Raw genomic sequence first — 19,788 nt, 5'->3', positions numbered from 1 at the left:
TGTGAAGAAAGCAGGTTACAAAACAGTATTTATGTTTTTATGTAATTTTTGTAAAAAAAAAAAAACAATGCTCTCTCTCACACATACTTTCTCTCTCTATCTCTATGTGTACACGTGTACACACACACACACACACACACACACACACACACACACACACACTGGAAGGACACTTATCCAAATTATTAAGAAAGGTTTTCTCAGAGTGTAGGATACAGAATGATTTTTATTTTCATCTTTATACCTTTTTGTATTGTCTGATTTAGGAAAAAACCCCACATAATATACTGATACTTAGAAAAATTAAGCCCGTTTTCATTTTGGGAAAAAAGCAACATATTATAAAAATGAATACACTTCACATTTTCTTAAATTTTCTGGCAAAGTACTCAAAAAGACCTCTTTGTACCTTATCAGCACCTCAGCTCTCATTAGGAACATTAACTGAAATTACTCAAATGTCCTGAAAATTATTAAATTCCCAGTCTATTTTTTTATTAAATGGGTCTTTGATAATGTGCAGGAGTACTATAAAACCACTTCCTTTATTTTACCAGCTATAGTTTTCCTAAAATGCTTAATACCTGTATTTGGAATACAGAGCCTCCCTGGAGGAAAAGATTGCTTTCGTCCTGTTTTCAATGCTAAAGCAAAATGTGGGGTTTGGTTGGGTTTGCTGTTGGGATCATTAAAAAAATAAAGGCAGGACTTTCAGTTGACTATCAAACTTTTAACCTTATGCACAAGTCCCAAGATAAGAGTTTTAGCATTCCAAATATAACTCAAAACAAAAGCCTTTGCTTTGAGTCTACAAATCCTTCTTTCAGTTAGAAAGTGCTAATTTGCCCAAAGTCATACAATGCATTCACTCATTTTCTTGAAGATGACTCACTCAATAATCTAAAACATAATGACTATGTGTTTGTAACAATTCAAAACAACTGTAAAATAGCTTGTCATCTGAACTCTGAATTAATTCAGAGGCATCAGTTACATTTTCTGAATTTATATTTTATAAATGTAAAGCAGCTGAAGCTGCCTATTTTAGTAGGAAAAGAAAAGATTTAATTGCCAACTTTGCCTTTGTAACTGCTTCCTTCACGCTCTCCCAAGTCTCATGTGGTTAAAGTTATTTTAATATTTAGAGGTTCAAACCAAACTCCAGAAGATTATCAGTGTGAAAAAGATAAAATGAGAGATGATAGACCTGAATGTTAGCTTTATCAAGCCACTCGATTTTTGGAAGCTGTCAGCAAATGTCTATTGGGCATCTGGTATGTGCAAGTGACTGTTGTTATGGGTTTTAGGATTTGTACTCCAAGTGTAATTCTTGGACCAGCAGCATCAGCATCACCTGGAAACATTAAACATACAAATTATCACTGCTTCCCTCCCACCAATCACACTCCATGGATGGAGCCCAGCAATTGATGGTTTAACAAAGCTCTTCAGGTGATTTGGATGTACTCCAAAGTTTGAGAATCATTGCTTTAGAATATTAAGGCTATAAGAACTGCATCCCCCAATCTTTGTTCACTTCTAAAGAACTGTTTAAGAAAGAAGTAAATCAAGAAATACAAACAAGAGTTACATAAATGTTTAATGTTACTTTTGGATTAGGACATAAAATAATCATAAAAGGACTCCTTTCAATTTCAAAGTAAGTTTCTCAACAAAAATTAGAGGCCATGTAAAGGCAACAGAAGCAGCATTCAAGAGAATGACAAAATTTAAACACAGAATGATTAAATGAATGAAGAATCAGTGATTACCACAGAGTTCAGAGGCCTGATCATAAAGTTTCCACAGTCAAACTTGTATCCTACTCATAATCCCTTTTCCTGGACAGAAAATAGAGATAAACTATTTGAACTTAATGTGTCTGTGGCTCTCACTCAATTTCCAAATAACTATTCTAACCTAGAAGGACTCATTACCACACACCTGGATTATTACAGTAACTACCCAGTAGGCCTCCCTGATTTAAAATGGCCTCCTCCTCCTTCTCTATTCTGTATTAGCTCTAAGGAATCTTCCTTAAGTACTGAAGCTGTCCCATGTCATTCCTGGGCTCAAAAACCTGTAATATTTCACAACTGCTTACCAAAGAGGGAGAAGGTACTACTTCTAGTTAGAAATGTAGAAAGTCACATAGGAAATGTAAAAGAGTGAAAGCCACGTGAATAGTAAATAGGTAGAAATTCTTTTCAATTTGCACAAAGAAGCATGCTCATCCCATTTTTGTTTTCCTACTTTTATTAGAGGTAGTACTCTAAGAAAACGAACAGTGCAGGAGTGATAGCAAATGGTGATACCTGACTTTAGCTTACAGGAGAAAACAGGATATGTGGGAATAATAAATTAAGAACCCATATCGCACCTCTTTCCACCCCAGTACAGCCAAGTTTTGCCATGTGAAAATTAAGTTCCAGTGCTGCCAGAAATGTTTGAGTTTTGAAGACAAGACCCAGGTCTGAATTTTTACATGAAATAACCCAAATTTATAGTTCTGGCTTATATTAAAAACAAACACACACACACTGTGGTCCAAACAACGTATTTCTGGCATATGTGCTGCCAGTTTGAGACCTGAAGTTTAGAGCATTAAATTCATATTTGCCTGCCTGTTTTCTGGTCTCTATCTTCCTTATAGTAACAATAATTCCCATACTTAGGCAGTATTTTACACTCTTTAATGTGTTTTCGTGTCCATTTGATCCTCTCAACTGTGGAAGGTAGTCAGGAGATGAAGAAAAAGGCATAGACAGGCTAAAATCACCTGTCCAACACCACATGATTAGCATGGACATAAACCCAGGTCTTCTGACTAAGATTAGCATCGATCCTTGGCCATTTCACTCCATCCTAGTCCCTCCCTATATGTGTTTTTCCTTAAATTATGTCCTCATCTAGAACAATTTCTTTCTGCCAATCCAAATCTCATCGTCTTTCAAGATCCAGCTCAAGCTCCACTATGAAAGCTTCCTCAACTAGGTCAAATCCCCAAGTTTTCTCTCCTTTTCACAGCTCTCTGTTTCACAATAACTTAAATTGTTATTATGGTCATTAACTTACAAACTGGTGCTTACCCACAGTATTGAACCATCAAATATTTTCCATTACTCCACATACACTCCATAAAATTCTAAGATCTTGGATGATAAGGACATGCCATTCTCCTTTCCTATTCCACATAGTTCCTAGCACTGTGTTGGGATGTAAAAATGACTGTTTAATGTTGGCTATTTTAGTCTTTTGAGGAAGAGAGTTATGATAATACCACTAACTTACCAGCCTGATGTTGTCTTCTGGGCGGAGTAATATGAACATTGCTTGGAGATGCTGTTGAAGATCGCCTGGTGAAATGTACAAAGCAAAGGAAAATCATTCTCCATTCTAATATCAACAGAGAGGATTCCTTCCACCCTAGTAACTTTTGTGTAAAAAAAAAAAAGTTCTGATTTACTAAAAAACTCTAATTAGACATAGAAATTCAGTAATATGATTCTTGCCTTCCTTCCAACTAGGAAGAATGGTAGGCTGCATCTTTATATACTCACCTTTAGTCTATACTACATTAAAAGTTGTATCTGGTGTACTGAAGATGCAGTTGAGACTAATCTCAGTTTTGTACTTTGGTGGATGTTGATGATGGTGAGATCTGTTGAGCAGAGGAAGCACTGTCTGTGCTTTCAGGCCTACCGAAGGTAGCGATGAGGGCATTTTGAAAATGGGAGGGTGTGGTGTAGTGTTAAAAGAATTATCTATAACTTTTAAAATGCTAACCATTTTGTCATTCCTATTTCTGTAATTGTAACCTTCAGTTGCACTTAACCTACGAAGATTTTTATATTCCCTCTAGAATAATGTCAATAGTTTACAATAATTTCCACATTAGAGGCTGATATTAAAATAACAGTATATATTGTATGTATCATATAAGGGATATATATTCTCCTGAATGGCCAACCATTACTTGAATCCTCACTTGTTCTTATACATTTTACAAAACTAAGTTGAAATTTCTTTGTATTAAACTATTATAGATTTCCTCATATTCCCTATTCTGTACAAGGAAATCTGAGGCTTTGGCTAGTAGGAGATAATTAGATGACATACTGTCATAAATTATGACAACCTGAGAACAAAAAAACTTCATTCTTGCCTACCCAGGTCCAACCCTTTTAAAGAGTCTAAGGTGACTGACATGGCCACATGGACACCAGTGTAACCTGTTCTCACACTGGTCTTGGAATCAATGTACATAATTTTCCTCCAGTTAACTTCACTGCTGTTAATTATGAGATGAAATACTGGTAGGTACAAGAAGTGAAGAGAGGCAGAAGAAAAAAAGTATATTGGCAAACAGGTGTGTTTGTCTAAAAGGCCAACAAGTTTGAGAGCCTTTCCTTTTCCCCCCCTTTTCCTTTGCTTACAAAATAGTTTTCTTGTCCCCCACCCCCATTTCACAGCTGGCTTATGACCAATTCCATTATTGCAGAATTTTACAGCTTTCACAATTAAAAAGGATAGTGTCATTATGTTTGGCCAGAATTTTTCTACTACACTTCAAACCCGAGACATAAGCTAAGTTTTTAGGCATAAAACTAAGACAAATGAAAATATATGTCCCTACAAAAACTTACACACAAATGTTCATACAACATTATTCATAACAGCCAAAAAGTGGGAACAACTCAAATGTTCATCACCTGATGCGTGGATAAATAAAATGTGGTATATCCATAAAATGGAATATTATTTGCTCATAAAAAGGAATGAAGTACTGATACACATAAAACATGGATGACCCTTGAAAACATTATGCCAAGTGAAAGAAATCTGTCTCAAAAATCTATTTATATCATTCCTTTTATATGGGATGTCGAGAATAGGCAAATCTATAGAGACAGAAAGTAGATTGGTGGTTGCTTAGGGCTGGGGGAGAGGATGAGGGGAAAAAGGGAATGACTGCTAATGGGTATCAGATTTCTTCTTGGGGTGATGAAAAATGTTCTTCTTTTTTTTTTTCCTTTTTGTCTTTTTTACTGACCGGTAATGGGATTGCAACCCTCGGTGTTGCGCCCGCACCACGCTCAGCCAGTGAGCGGGAACCGGTCTCCACATGGGATCTGAACCCTCGGCGGGAGTGCCACCGCGCTCCCAGGCGGCGCACTCTCCAGTGCGCCACTGGGCTGGCCCCGAAAAATGTTCTAAAATTAGATTGTGATGATAATTGTACAACTCTTTTTTTTTTTCCTTTTTGTCTTTTTTTGTGACCGGTAACGGGATCGCAACCCTCGGTGTCGCGCCCGCACCGCGCTCAACCAGTGAGCGGACCGGTCTCTATATTGGATCCGAACCCTCAGCAGGAGCGCCACCGCGCTCCCAAGCGCCGCACTCTACCGAGTGCGCCGCCGGGTCGGCCCTGTACAACTCTTAAAACCAATGAATGTCTACTTTAAATGGGTAAATTGGTTGAATTATATGGTATGTGAATTATATCTCAATAAAGCAGTTAAAAAAATAAAAGAACAAGTGTGGGGACACAAAGTGTTAGGTATAAGCAATAAAAAGTTACTAGATTTACAAGTCACAATTGAGTTAAGGAGCTGAGACTTTTTAAAAACTAAGTTTCCTCTGTGCAATCATTAGAAACAATCTGAAGAGAACCCTAAATAGTAGCCCAAAGTCTCTACTCCAAGCACTACTGGCCCAAAGATCCAGCTGACTTATTTGAAGTTCAGACAGAAGTCAGGATTCCTACTCCAACAGTAAGGCTTCTAATGAATGTTGGGTATGTGGAAGCTCAGATCTGATAGCTATAAAAAGTATTGCAACAGTAAACTGGGGATTATATCCCAATGGGGAACTGTTCTTTGCAGATACTAATAAAGGCAATATACCGCTATAACACTAAGATCTCTCCCCTGCATTTTCCCATAATTTCATTGCTAGTAGTTAAATTTCAGATTTCAGTTTGATTTTAAAGATTCTTCATTGATTCCCTTTAAATTATTGGCAGACATTCACTCATATCACTTTCTGATTGCAAAATAGTATTCGGATATTTTAAATGAAACCTACAAAAAAAAATTCTAACCAGTTCAAGAAACATGCATAAGAAAGGACAATTAGACACAGTAAGCCCTTGATCTGTTCTCAATTCTGCCATCATCTTTCACTTACTGTGAGCTTAGCCAAGGCAGCTTCAGTTTATATGATGGTCTGGATTTTCTGAGCTGTGTTTATAGTGACACTGCTTCATCTATTCTGGTCCAGATAACAAATCAAGCCCATTCAGCTTGTGTTAAATCTGCTTTTTTTCAGTATGGGGAAGGCTAAGTGAACAAGGTCAAGTAGAAACCTGGGAGGCAGTTAACCGTGGAAGTTTGACCAAAGAAAAAGGCCAGCCAGGGCCAGGAGCTTTAAAAGCTACTGATCCCACTTATTATTACACACCAATACAGAGCAATTTGCCTAACATCTTAGACAAGCTGGATTTAACCAATAATTTATCTTCCTTTTTCTGTAAGTGATAAATATCCACACTAAACAGAAATACAAAGCTTGGCTGGGCCTACTTCCTCTGTGCATTCAAGTATTTTTGGAACGTGTTCCTCCTTCTTCCCCCCTACCTCTAGGGGTGGGCATTGAGGGGATAAGTTTTAGAAAGTGTAACTCAAGCTAATTTCCAAAAGAAGCCATTTTTTTTTCCCCTTTACTCTTTAAAAAACTTTCCACTGCTGGAGAGTTTTGGTGGGAATAAGGTTCAACAAAATGGATTATAATTCTGGGCTGATACATTTGCAACTGGATGAAGGCCCCAACAAGAAGAAGAGCAGCCACTAAAATAGCTGAGATTATCCTGACTAGAGCTAAAGTCAATACTGGCTCAATGGAATCCAGTATTTATGGCTTTCACCTTTGACCTATACACTCAAGGTTTGCAGTTTTCTTTGTTCTCTTCCTAGTAATTGCAATTTCTTCTACTCTTAGAGGTCACGATTCATCAAAGTTGCACATTTATGATAAGCAACCACCTTTTTGTATAGTACTGATCAGAATTATTGTCTGCATGTTGGCTCTTATTTTTTTCCCCAAAATGCCATAAATAAAGCTTGCTGGTAGAAGAGAAGTATGAGGCTGATTGTCTTCCAAACTGCGGATATCCTATACCTGGAGACCTCTCTCCCTAGGACATACAACCTCATGACCACAGGTATACCTGACTTTAGAGGAATCCAATATAAGAAAATATAATGCAAATACATACTACTGTTACTGGAAATTTCAAAACCAAAGTCTTACACTCATTCCTAGGTGAACAGTTATTCAATGACTTCTTGCTTATAAAAGACCTCTGGGTCAAATTTCCAATCTTTTTAATGTGTACACATTCAAGAAGCAGACTCTGGCATTTAAGAACTGGTATTTTAACATGTGATATGATAATGCTGTTATCATGGCAATGACAGTGAGTTTTCTTTATTTACCTCAGTAATATCCTATATTATTCTCCTCCTACCACCACTAGAGATCAGAGAGAAATAAGAAATTTAATCTTTGGTTAGTTGAAATGATTTTGCATAAGATATGAAAGAATAGCTGAACATCTTTCAGCTATCAAAACCTTAATTGAGGGCCGGCCCGGTGGCGCACTGGATAGTGCGCCGCTTGGGAAGCGCGGCGGCGCTCCCGCCCGAGCGTTCGGATCCCACATACAGACCGGCTCCCGCTCACTGGCTGAGCGAGGCACGGGAGCAACGCCGAGGGTTGCAATCCCGTTGCCGGTCCCCGGTCTGGTACGGGGGCAACACTGAGGGTTGCGATCCGTTGCCGGACCCGGAAAAAGTCAAAAAACAAAAAAAAAAAACCTTAATTGAGGGCCGGCCCGGTGGCGCACTGGATAGTGCGCCGCTTGGGAAGCGCGGCGGCGCTCCCGCCCGAGCGTTCGGATCCCACATACAGACCGGCTCCCGCTCACTGGCTGAGCGAGGCACGGGAGCAACGCCGAGGGTTGCAATCCCGTTGCCGGTCCCCGGTCTGGTACGGGGGCAACACTGAGGGTTGCGATCCGTTGCCGGACACGGAAAAAGTCAAAAGACAAAAAAAAAAACAAAAAAAAAAAAACCTTAATTGAGAAGTCACATATGACTTCACTAGAATATTTTTGTACCTTCTCATTATTATTCCAACAAAAAATTTATTGAACATCTACTATGTGTGTAAGGCATTCTGCTAAGTGCTAGAAAAATGGCCTGTGAGAGTGAAAGAAAAGTGATTACAGCACAGCACAATGCTTTCTTTCACTATTAAAAAAAATGTTAGAGAAATGCGATGAGGTCATCAGCCTTTTAGAATGAAACAAAAGGCAAGGTAATCAAGTAAGATATAGTGTATATGCAGCTTTACCTGCATGCTTGTTGCGTCTGTGGCTGATTCTTGGTGTGGACGAACCATTTCCCCGTGGTAGAAAAAGGGCAGCACCTTTGACAGTCAAAAAGCTCTCACTGATGCTACAAGAAATAAGTAAAAAGAAAATAAATTAATAAATCAGTTAAAGAAGGAAATCAAAGAGTAGGATGGAGACCCACTTTAGGATTATTCCCTCTTCCCTATTACAAAGTCCAAACTTCATGGGATGAAATAAAAACAAAATCAAGAGACTCTGGTTATTCATACAGTCCTGATTACTCTAGACAATTTTTCTGGAACAAAATTACAATATTCTATACACATTACATAGTAGCAGTTAAGAGTGAAGGCTCTGGAAACAAAAAAAAGGTAAAGGCTCTGAAACCACACTGCCTGCATCTGAATTCTGGCTCTGCTGCTTCCTGAGTGAACCTTTTTGGGCCTAAATTTCCTTATCTGTAAAACAGGGACAATAAAACGAGATTGTGTGAAGAGTCAATGAAAATACAGCTTCTTAAAGTCGTGCTTAAGTAACAAGACCTTAATAAATATTAGTTATTGGTAGTTGATCTATGGTTATCAATAATGGTATTGCAAAAGTGTCCTGATATGATAAGATGTAAAATATGTTACAATACTAAGTTACTAATAACAGATCTAAAGTTTGCAAAAAACACTTATGTTTAAAATATACACACACCACACTAAAGTGCTAGTTCAAAATTTTACTCTCACCAACTTGCATCCCCACACACATCGAAAAGGAGCAGTGCACAGGAAGCGTGTTTAACCCATTGGAGTTTGTCCTCTATGTTAACATTAATTCATTCATGTGGGTGGTAACTTAATATAGGTGGAGAATTACTGCTCAGGATAGAGGCTATTCAAAATACAATTACTAGTAGATATACAGAGAAAACAGAAAATATATCTGAATTATTTCATATCAACAGACTAATAAGCCTTTCAATGTCACCCACAGAATCTGAAAAGAACAGAACTTTTAAGTCACTAATGGCAAAGTTTAGAAACACATAATGGAAAGTTCCAAGTTTGCTTGTGAGTATGGTACTGCTATTCAGGGTTAGTTAACGTATCGTAAATGACAATGCCTACTCAATATTTCCACTTGGAAATCTAACCGGTATCTTAAATTTACATGGTCAAAACTAAACTCTTGAGTTCCCCACAAACTGATCCCTGGTCTCATCCACCTAGTTGTCTGGTAAAAATACAAAATAGTTGCTCTTGGTTTCTCTCTTTCCCTCCTACAATACACATCTAATCCATCAGCAAGCCCTATGAGGTTTACTTTCACATATATTTTGAATCTGCCCACTTATCCTCATTACCACTATCAAACTGGTGCCTGGCACCATCATTTCTCAATTGGACCACTGTTTAAAAAAGTCTTTCATTACAGAAAATTTCAAACATATACAAAAGTAGAGGGAATAATATAATGAACCCCCATGTTCTCATCACATTCCATCTTTAATTCATGGTCAGTTTTGCTGCTTCTATATCCTTACCCCCTTCACCTTGCCCCTAAAGTGAAACAAATCTCAGACATTAAGTCAGCAAAAAAGCCACTTAACAGGTCTGTCCACAACCACTTCTGCTCCCCTATTATCCACTCTCCAAAGAGCAACCAGAGTGATTTAAAATATATATAGATCATATAATGTCACTTCCCTGTTTAAAACCCTACAAAGGTTTCCCTTTGTCTGTATAAATGAAAAGCCAGTCTTTGGCTTGGTCTTCAAGGCCCTGTAACATCTTGTAGCAAGCTACTTCTCTGATCTTATACCATCTCCCCTTTTGCTTACTATGATCTAGTCAAACTGTCCTTCCTGTTTCTTCAGTATTTCAGCCCCCCCTCCCCCCCCGGGTCTTTGTGCTTTTTGTTCTCTACTTGGAACATTTTTCTCCTGGTCTGTCACTATTTAAGTCTCAGCTCCAGTATCGCTGCCCCTCCCCCAATCCCAATCGTACTCTAATCTATCCTGTTCAGTTTTGTTTCCTTCAGGATATTTATGATAAATTAAAATTATACTTCTTCCTTGTATACTAGATTACAGCTATCTCCCTATAATAGAATGCAAGCTCCACAAGGGCAGGGACATCATTTTGCTTATCACTGTATCCTCAGCACTGGAAATAGTGCCAGGCACATATTAGGTGCTCAAAAGATACGCGGTGAATGAATGAATTCATCCTTGGGTTTTTGCTACACTGTTATGTGCGTCCCATCACTGCAGCAGGAACTGTAATTTAGGACAAGCCTCACATGTAAAAAATTATAGTTAAAGAACTCATTATATGCGGCAGATTAATGGACTGTAATAAAAATGTTTGATGATAAATTGGCAAAAAAAAATTAAATCACCTCTATAGTGTTGTCAGTCGTTGACTCAGTTTTATCCTTTAATAAAGTGGCACGAAGCTGACAAAACCTTTGAGGTAACTTGCCATATAGATTGGAACATGTCTTCTTAAAAACAAAACATAAAAATCCACAGATGCCACTTTAAAACTTTGCATGCTGGCAGGGAGGGGCTGCCTCGATTTTGTTTTGTTTTCATCTTTATATAAAGCATTGCTCTCTTGTGGTCTGTTGCACAACACTTGTCTCTTGTTACACCCATGGTGTGCTCATGCCACCCTGCTGTGGGTTACTGTTTCACTCACATTACCGGAACAAACTAAAACAAAATGTCTGAGTGACAGGATGAGTAGGGTACACAACAGACAGGAAGTGAAATTCACACTTCTGCCAACACAGCAACCATCTGCTTTACTAAATGAAAATATTTTTAAAATAAAGCCTAAATATTCTACCTATTCATCAGGCAAAGTAACAGCTTTGGGCACTTTGGTTTCTAGTAAACAGAGCAGTTCTCTACATCTACAAAAGAAGTGTATTTGTTGAGGGCTTAAAACAACTGAGCATACTTCAGACATTCCTTTTGTGATATAGAGGTAGTTCCTCTCTGACAAACACTAACTTAAGAAACTAACTTCCTGGTTTTTGAAGTTCTGTAAGATTATTCTTAGATACATTTGTTGCTTATGCTTCAAAGCATATCTAAGTGCATTTTTGCTTTAAAACATATCTAAATGTGTTCTTTAAAATACATGTAGTGCTTTCACAGGGTGAGGGTTGGGGAGGTAGACAAAGGCCTGTGGTTAATTCAAAGCTTCCAGGACTTCAAAACTACTTGATTATAAGAGAAAGACCCAGAGTCAAACTTACGCATGATATAAGGGAAAAGAGGGCTTTCTATGTGAATCATTCAGACGAATCTCAAAGAACTTTTCTGATAGAACAAAATGCACAGCAGACTCAGTGGGGCCAGGAGACTGCTATTAGGTGTGATATAAGCTGCCAGAAAGTAACAGCAGACACACTCTAGATGGTACAATTAATCCTCTTTTTTTCTGTGGCCCCAGATTACAACCCTTCAGTTATCAATGACATACTGAGTTAACAGTAACATACTGTTGTTCACAAGGGGACTAGGAATGAGTGTGTGGCTGATTACAAAAATCCCTTATCATCACTGAAAAAAATTAAAAGCTCTATAAATGCTATCAAAGATGGTATGGCAAGGGCGGCCCGGTGGCGCACTGGAGAGTGCGCTGCTTGGGAGCGCAGCGGCGCTCCTGCCGAGGGTTCGGATCCCATGTGGAGACCGGTTCCCGCTCACTGGCTGAGCACGGTGCAGGCGCAACACCGAGGGGTGCGATCCCATTACCGGTCAGTAAAAAAAACAAAAAAGAAAAAAAAAAAAAAGATGGTATGGCAAGGGCGGCCCGGTGGCGCACTGGAGAGGGCGCTGCTTGGGAGCGCAGCGGCGCTCCTGCCGAGGGTTCGGATCCCATGTGGAGACCGGTTCCCGCTCACTGGCTGAGCACGGTGCAGGCGCAACACCGAGGGTTGCGATCCCATTACCGGTCAGTAAAAAAGACAAAAAGGAAAAAAAAAAAAAAGATGGTATGGCAGCATGGTGGCATGGAAGCAAAAACAAAACCACCAGAGTTCAGGTGGATCAAATTCAACTTGAAAATTAAATGTTTTTTTGCATATGAAGAAAATGAAAATTATATGTAAATTTTAATCACATGTTGTACTTTAAAAGCTTAATATACCCTACCAGATTAGTAAGAGATTTATTTACGTAATATCAGTCTTCTGAAACAGCTGCCTGAGAATTCAACTGACATAGAATTGATCTCTAATTAAAAATCTGTTCTTTAGAAAGGCAGGTGAAAACTTGTTCACATTTTCTGAATTGACTAGTTCTTTGGACTCTGGCCCAGAAAGGACTTCTCCAGTAAACTCTGTGGAGCCACCTGCATGTGATTATAGACGTATAAATTAAATACAAACCCCAAAAGACTTAAGAACCCGTGTATTAAGGAAGAAATAAGATAAGTAAGCCTCAGAGCAAGGCTTCAAATCAAGATCTGACTGAAAGCTCATGCTCTGAATCACTCTACTTTGTTGCTCTAGTTTTATGATATAGTTTATGGCAGATGAAATACAATGTCTTTCCCACAGAGCTTTTCTTATAGTATAGAATATACAAAGTAGAGTACAGGAATGAGAAAAAAAGGACTGAAATCCATCCAGATCTCAACTCTTCTCATCACCCCTACTACCCTTACTGAGGAGAATGAAAAATATCTGGCTGAGAGATGAATCCAGTTGGACTGGACAGTAGAGAAAAGAACACTGGGAATGACAGTAGCATTTCAGTCTTAAAAACAGAGGAAAGAGCACTCTTTAAATATATTTGGGGAAGCACTCTGTGCCAATACCTTCTGATCAAAATCACCTCCCAAAGCATGACATTTGTTAACTGGCAGTTTCTTCTCAGGCAAAGTGTAGAGGAAAAGGTCAACTAAGGGAAGAAAATACTTAACTGTTCTGAGGTTGGAATAATCTTGGAGGAATGTGGCCGGGGTGATCATCCATGACCAGCAGGAAGGTCAAAGCAGCAAAACAAAGCAACAACACACCTGGCCAAATTGCTGAATGTCAACTGGATAGAAATTCAACTGTTTTCCATGTAACACATGCAAGAAGAAATGGGTCATTTACTATGAGAAATCAAGTTGCAGAAAGTAGATGTAATAATTTTATTTCAAAAATTAAAATGAAGGAAGGAGACTGTCATGTATATAATGTTTGTAATGGCTAGCTCTTAAGTTTATATGGTATTTTTGCCCGAAGCCAAAGTTTATAGGTAAATTATTGTGTAATATTGACTGCATGCAATATTATTACACAAGCTGAGTTGGCTGGCATTTGTGTTAAATTAAAATAGACATAATCTGAAATGCTGTATTTTTGTCTAGAAGAATATTTGTCCAGGGGAAACTTTCAAATACCCTCTCAACACTCTACCTTCTCCTGATAAGCTTTCCCTGCTTAGTTAATTTTCAGATTCAAGTTGCTAGGGCAGCTTTTGTCAATCTCACTAGGTGGAGAAAAGTTCATGTCCCCACTGAGTGTGACCATATCACACAGAAAGGGAATTTCATAATAAAAAGTTTCAAATATCAGACCACAGGCCAAGGGACTACAGAACTGTCAACACTATTGCCTACTGAAAAAAATCTGGCTAAATCCAAAAAAGAGGAGGGGAAAAGTGATTGTGCCTTGATGTATGAAACGTGACTGCAAAAGTCAAAAGCACACCTTGGAGGTAGTGAGAAAAGTTTGATTCTGTAATCCTGAAGGAATTTAGATAACAATGGGAGAAAATCCAAACCCAAATTACATGCCGTTCTCTGTAATTAGACATTCTTCACCCCCACCTTCACCACACATGGTCAGTCAATTGACAATATTAGAATGGCAGCCATACCTGGAACCCTTTCCCCCGGGGCATTAACTCCCAGAAAATAAGCTTACGAATGCAACTGGCAGGATTATTTCTCTCCTTATCAGCAGACAAGCAGAGGCTGGGGCATATTACTAGACCAATTACTGGCAAAGCAGAGAAGAGCTTAGGACTCTAGTTTTTACTCATTAACTAAAACCATCAGACCATTTTAGTTTTAGCTAATATGCTTAAGCTCTGTTGCACAATGCCCAGTACAAGTAAACTCAGAGGCAGCTATTTGTTTTTTCCCTTTCCTACTTTTCTATAATGAAGGGGGTGGGGGTGAGGGGGTCTATTTGTTCAAGGCTGAAAGTCAAATTCCAATCAGGACTAACCTTCCTGGTCTTTTCCCTATAGACCGTAAGTGGGAGGCAAACCCCCCCCCCAAACCCAGAAAATTCCTTTTGTTCTGTTCATTTACTGATAAGATCTTGTTATTCCATTTTTGCCTCAACCATGTGTATCTTAGAAATGTTTGATAGAAACATAATTTAGGGTCAATAATTTTACCATTCGTCATACAGTTCAACCTTCCAATTTTTACAGATGGGCACATCTGATTTGACATATGCTTGTTTTTGGCTGTCCAGCAATAGATTTCTCTTTTCTAATACCACCCTAGTCTCCTTTTGGAGAATCTGCCCAAATTTGGTCTTGGTGGACTCCACCTGTGGAACTGGGAGGGGCTTTGTAGGAAGCTAGAATGTGGCTTAGGTCTGGCCAGTTGAAACTTTCCCCTGGGACTCTGAATCTTAGGTAAGTGACCCAAAGGAGTAGGGATGGTGGAGTACAAATCTCATTTACCACGGGGAGAATGGCAAGGTATGGACCATTCTGTTCCTGCTACCTGGCCTTCCTTGAATGCCCCTATCTCTGGCCTGTTCTTTAAGCCTGGTCCCCTAGCCTCCCATCCATTAGGTGAGCTCTGACATCGTCCTTATAAATATTTTGCTTAAGATAGTTAAAATTCATTTCTGAGCTTGCAACAGAGAAACCAATGCATCAACTGAACCCAGAGAATTTAATTACCTGCCCCAAGTCATACAACTAGTTAGCAGTAGAGCCAGGACAGAGACCCTGTGTAATCTGATACGCAGGACGGCTCTTTAACTCTTTATCCTATGTTGGATGTTACAAGAGGACATATAGCTGACTTAATAGTCTAAAGCAACCAGCAGTTAAAAACACATCTGGTCAGTTCATCTAAAGAGAACAAAGGCAGGATTTCACTGCAAAGCCTGATGTGATGTTCTATTTTTCATGGCATCCTGAAGACAAAGTTCAGGTCTGAGTGGGGAAAGATTTAGACATATTCCCATGTGGCAAATACTTTCATGCTGTCTCTTAAAGCTGCTTCTTTTTCCTTTAGTAAGCTCCTTGGATATTAAACATTGCTTAAAAAAAAACAAACACCAAAACTAGGTGTTGAAAACAAAAGTTAGGAAGACCACAGGGCCTCCAAAGGTAGGTAAGAAAGCCTACTTGGGAAAGGAAGTGGATGCCTGCCCAGTCCTTGGTTCCTCTTCAGTTTTCTCTTATACCAACAGCATTTCTTCTAGATGCTGTCTGGCTACAGAGCCACTTGACCTCCTTTCAGGGATTTAAAGCATACTAAATAATGAAAGATCAGAGCTGGAGGGCCTTTAGAGAGGGTGTAGGGCAGGGCTCCAAATTGTGGCAGGTGGGCCTAATTCGGCACATTTTGTGAGACCCGCACAGATCTAAAATAATTTCTGAGTATCTTTAAAAAGAGCACTCTCTCCCCTCCATATATGTTCCTACAGGTAGCCACCACCCCTGGATCACCAGGCAGTCTGGCCACAAAACACTTAAGTTTGAGCTAAGACTCAGAGACCATACCTTCCCACAACACCACTGCTGCCTTCTAGTCTCTCTCCTTTTGCAGCTACTCTAGTAAGTCTTAGCCTCAGTCTTGTCTTCAGCAGCTTTTTAAAAATAAATACCCCATCCCAAACAACACCAGCAGCAACAACGAAAATAAACCTAGGTGCCCATGAAAGGAGTTGGTCTCAAGCAAATTCTCCCAGTTCTCCTTATGACTGACAGTGGTGGGGAGTTTTGTTTTTAAGAATGTCCCTCTCAAAGGAGAGGAGAAATCACCTGAGCTCAAGGGAGCCCATTTCCCTTACAGGCTGAATTAACCAAGCTTCTCAGTCCTGTGGCACTAAACTATAGATTTAAATACTTTTCTTTCAAAGAAGAAAAAGTTAAAAGCTTCCTGGACCCAAAAGTAAATGATAGTTTTTTACTGAACAGTTTTTTCTCAGTATTTAAAATGCTGTAACTATTGGTTACTGAGAGACATGACCACATTACTTGGCACCAAATTTAAAATAGTTGGTAGGAATAAACAAGAGATTAACTCAGAAAAACTGTCCTGCATTTGAAAAATCATTTTATTTGCATGATTCAACAAATGCCTTCCCAGGTATTTAAAACACACCTGCAGAAGGAATGCAAGTGAGGCTTTCAAGCATTTGGCCAAAATGTCAAACCCTGCTTTTAGACAATTTCCCTTTCACCCTTGGCAAAGCCTCTTCTGAGGCCCAGGTCATCTATTCTTTGTCATTGTCACCTTCTGACATCCTTGTCAACCCTTATCATCTTATTCAATCTCTCCTTTCACCCTGATTCCTACTACAATGTTAAGACATCGTATTGCTTATATATTGAAATTACAAACCCAAATATCATACCATCCTTTGTAATTAGACATTCTCCACCTCTACCACACACAGCCAAACGTTCAATTGGCAATATTAGAGCACAAGCCATACCTGGAATCTTTTTTCACGAGGGAAATAGGGTTCCTGTGTCCCTGCAGATGGGAAAGCCTAGCTTGCATTTCCTCTTCCGGTTAAAAGTTAACCCTGTCACCTGTGTCCTGTTCCCTCATCTCTGAGTTTTCTCTCTCTAGTGACTGCTTCTCCTCAACCTGGAAACATGTTCAAGTTTGGTCTCTTACAACCTTAAAACAAAGCAAAACTAAAAATCCCAGAATTTTACTTGATCTTGTGTTCCCTTTAAAGTTCTCTTTATTACTGAAATTCTTTAAAAGGAAGTCTATACTTGCTGTCCCCATTTTCTTCCCTTGCCAGTCATTTTTTTCTACCCACTGCCATCCTGTCACTCCTCTGAAATTCCTCCCCACTCTAAGTTTGCCAATGATTTCCCAAGTCATAGATCCAAAGGACAAAGACATTCTGTTTTTAGCTTAACACAAATTTCTGCCCCTCACTTAACATCTGATGTTCACTAGCAAATCACTTCCTCCTTTTTGAGACTCTCCCCACCACTAAGCTTCTGAGTCCACCTGGTACCTCTCTGAACATCCCAGTTCTATATTCTTTGTCAGCAATCCTGCTCTACCTTTTTTTTTTTTTTTTTTTTTAAAAAGATGACCGGTAAGGGGATCCTAACCCTTGACTTGGTGTTGTCAGCACCACGCTCAGCCAGTGAGCGAACCGGCCATCCCTACGTGGGATCTGAACCCGGGGCCTTGGTGTTATCAGCACCGCACTCTACCGAGTGAGCGACGGGCCGGCCCAATCCTGCTCTACCTTTTTTTTTTTTTTTTTAAAAAGATGACCGGTAAGGGGATCCTAACCCTTGACTTGGTGTTGTCAGCACCACGCTCAGCCAGTGAGCGAACCGGCCATCCCTACGTGGGATCTGAACCCGGGGCCTTGGTGTTATCAGCACCGCACTCTACCGAGTGAGCCACGGGCCGGCCCAATCCTGCTCTACCTTATCCACTGCCCTTAACCTAGACAAATTGTTTGCCTTTCATGGTGCTTTGGAACATAAATACACTGACAACTAATTGTACTTAAAAATCAGAATTTCTAGCTTCTCTTGAAAAAAATCAGAAAGTCTGAACACATATGTCCATCTAGCACTAACTGGCCAGAGCTAAGCAGTGGCTGCCACTTTAGATATCAGATGGTGGTAAGTGATGTGGAGAAAAACAGAGTACAGATAGTGTGACAAGGAGTGCTGCTGTATATATGTGTGCTATAAAATGTGGTCAGGAAGTCTCTCCAATAAGGTGACATTTCAACAGAAATCTGTGGGAAGTAGGAGAGGCAGCCATTGTGGCTGCTTTAGAAAAGAACATTAAAGGTAGAGAGAGCAGCAAATGCAAAGGCTCTGAGGCAGGAGTGTGACTGGCTGGTTTGGGAAACATCAAGGAAGTCAGTGGTGCTGGAACTGTTTTTGGTAGAAGATATCAAAAAGGTAGGGAAGGGCAGGTGGTGTAGGGTCTCAGTGTTTTCATCTATAATTCACCTTCCAGTGCATTACAATTGGGATTTTCTTCTGCTTGTAAAATCTAATGGACATTTTGTCAGTCCTTATCTTGCCTCATCACTTGATATTGTTCACAACTGACCACCTTCTTGAAACTTTGTTATTCCTTCTATTTCTGACTTCCTTCACATTCTCATTTGTGGGCTCCTATTCTTTTGCCAATTTCTTAAATATATCTTCTATGATTTTGTCATCAACCCTTTTCTTACTCTGTATACACTCTTCTTGAAGCCTTTACCACACTCATGGCCATCACTACCCTATATTAGTTGATGCAGAGCAAATTACTCTAAAACTTAGAATCCTAAAACAACAAAGAACATTTATATCACGCAGTTTCTCAGGGTCAGGAATTCAGGAGCACCTTAGCTGGGTAGTTCTGGCTTAGAGTCTCTTATGAGTTTGCAGTTATCTGAAGCCCTGACTGGGGTTGGAGGATCTGCTTCCAAGACGGCTTACTCACATGGTTGCTGAAAGGAGGCCTCAGTTCTCTGCCATGTAAATTTTTCCACTGGGCTGCTCGAGTGACCTTATGAGGCAGCTGGCTTTCCACAGAATGAGTGATCCCAGAGAGAACAAGGCAGAAGCGTAATGTTTTATGACTTAACTTGGAAGACACATATCATAATTTCTGCAACATCCTACTAGTTATATAGGTCAGCCCTATTTAATGTAAGAGGGGACTACATAAGCATATAAATACGGGGAGACAACAATCACTGCGGACCATTTGGAGGCTGGTTGCCACAACTCTCAAATTGGTTCTCTGGATTGGATTTATCACCACAGTCCCAGACCTGTAAAATCAGCTGCCTACTGGATAGCTACTGTTTATTGATAATAATGGCAACAACTTTATAATATTTTATAAACTTTTATTTGTGAAAATCTGGAATCTGGTACAACAGCATATCCGTCAAAATGTTCTCTTTGGGAGCCGTGTGATGGTGGTAGTAGTGGTTAGGGGTTGGCTCTGAGCACTGTGAAATAAACTTAGAGGACTTTGTATCTATCATTTATCAAGTACCCACCTTGTGTCAGGCATGATAGCTGGTATTACAGTCATTATTTCACAACTCTATGAACAAAAGTCACTCTTCTCACTTCACAGATGAGAAAACAAAGGTTTTGAGAATATTTTACTTAA

General features: G+C 39.5%; 1 protein-coding gene across 2 annotated transcripts in view; it reads right to left on the bottom strand.

The window, feature by feature from the left end:
• The window catches only part of SSH2 (slingshot protein phosphatase 2), a 111,986-nt gene that overhangs the window by 58,833 nt on the left and 33,365 nt on the right, over positions 1 to 19,788 (bottom strand). The window contains exons 2-3 of one of the 2 annotated variants that reach the window (XM_008566338.1): positions 8,416 to 8,519; positions 3,292 to 3,356 (exon numbers count right to left, since the gene is read on the bottom strand). In XM_008566338.1, the coding sequence (XP_008564560.1) occupies positions 3,292 to 3,356; positions 8,416 to 8,519 (169 nt within the window). Of the gene's footprint in view, positions 1 to 3,291; positions 3,357 to 8,415; positions 8,520 to 19,788 lie in introns of those variants that run through there. The other variant, XM_008566337.1, reaches the window with a different exon arrangement.

Source organism: Galeopterus variegatus, unplaced genomic scaffold (assembly GCF_000696425.1).
Source record: "Galeopterus variegatus unplaced genomic scaffold, G_variegatus-3.0.2 Scaffold236, whole genome shotgun sequence".
NCBI lineage: Eukaryota > Metazoa > Chordata > Mammalia > Dermoptera > Cynocephalidae > Galeopterus > Galeopterus variegatus.
Note: the sequence above shows the minus strand (reverse complement) of the source record. Positions and strands in the feature narration are given on the sequence as shown.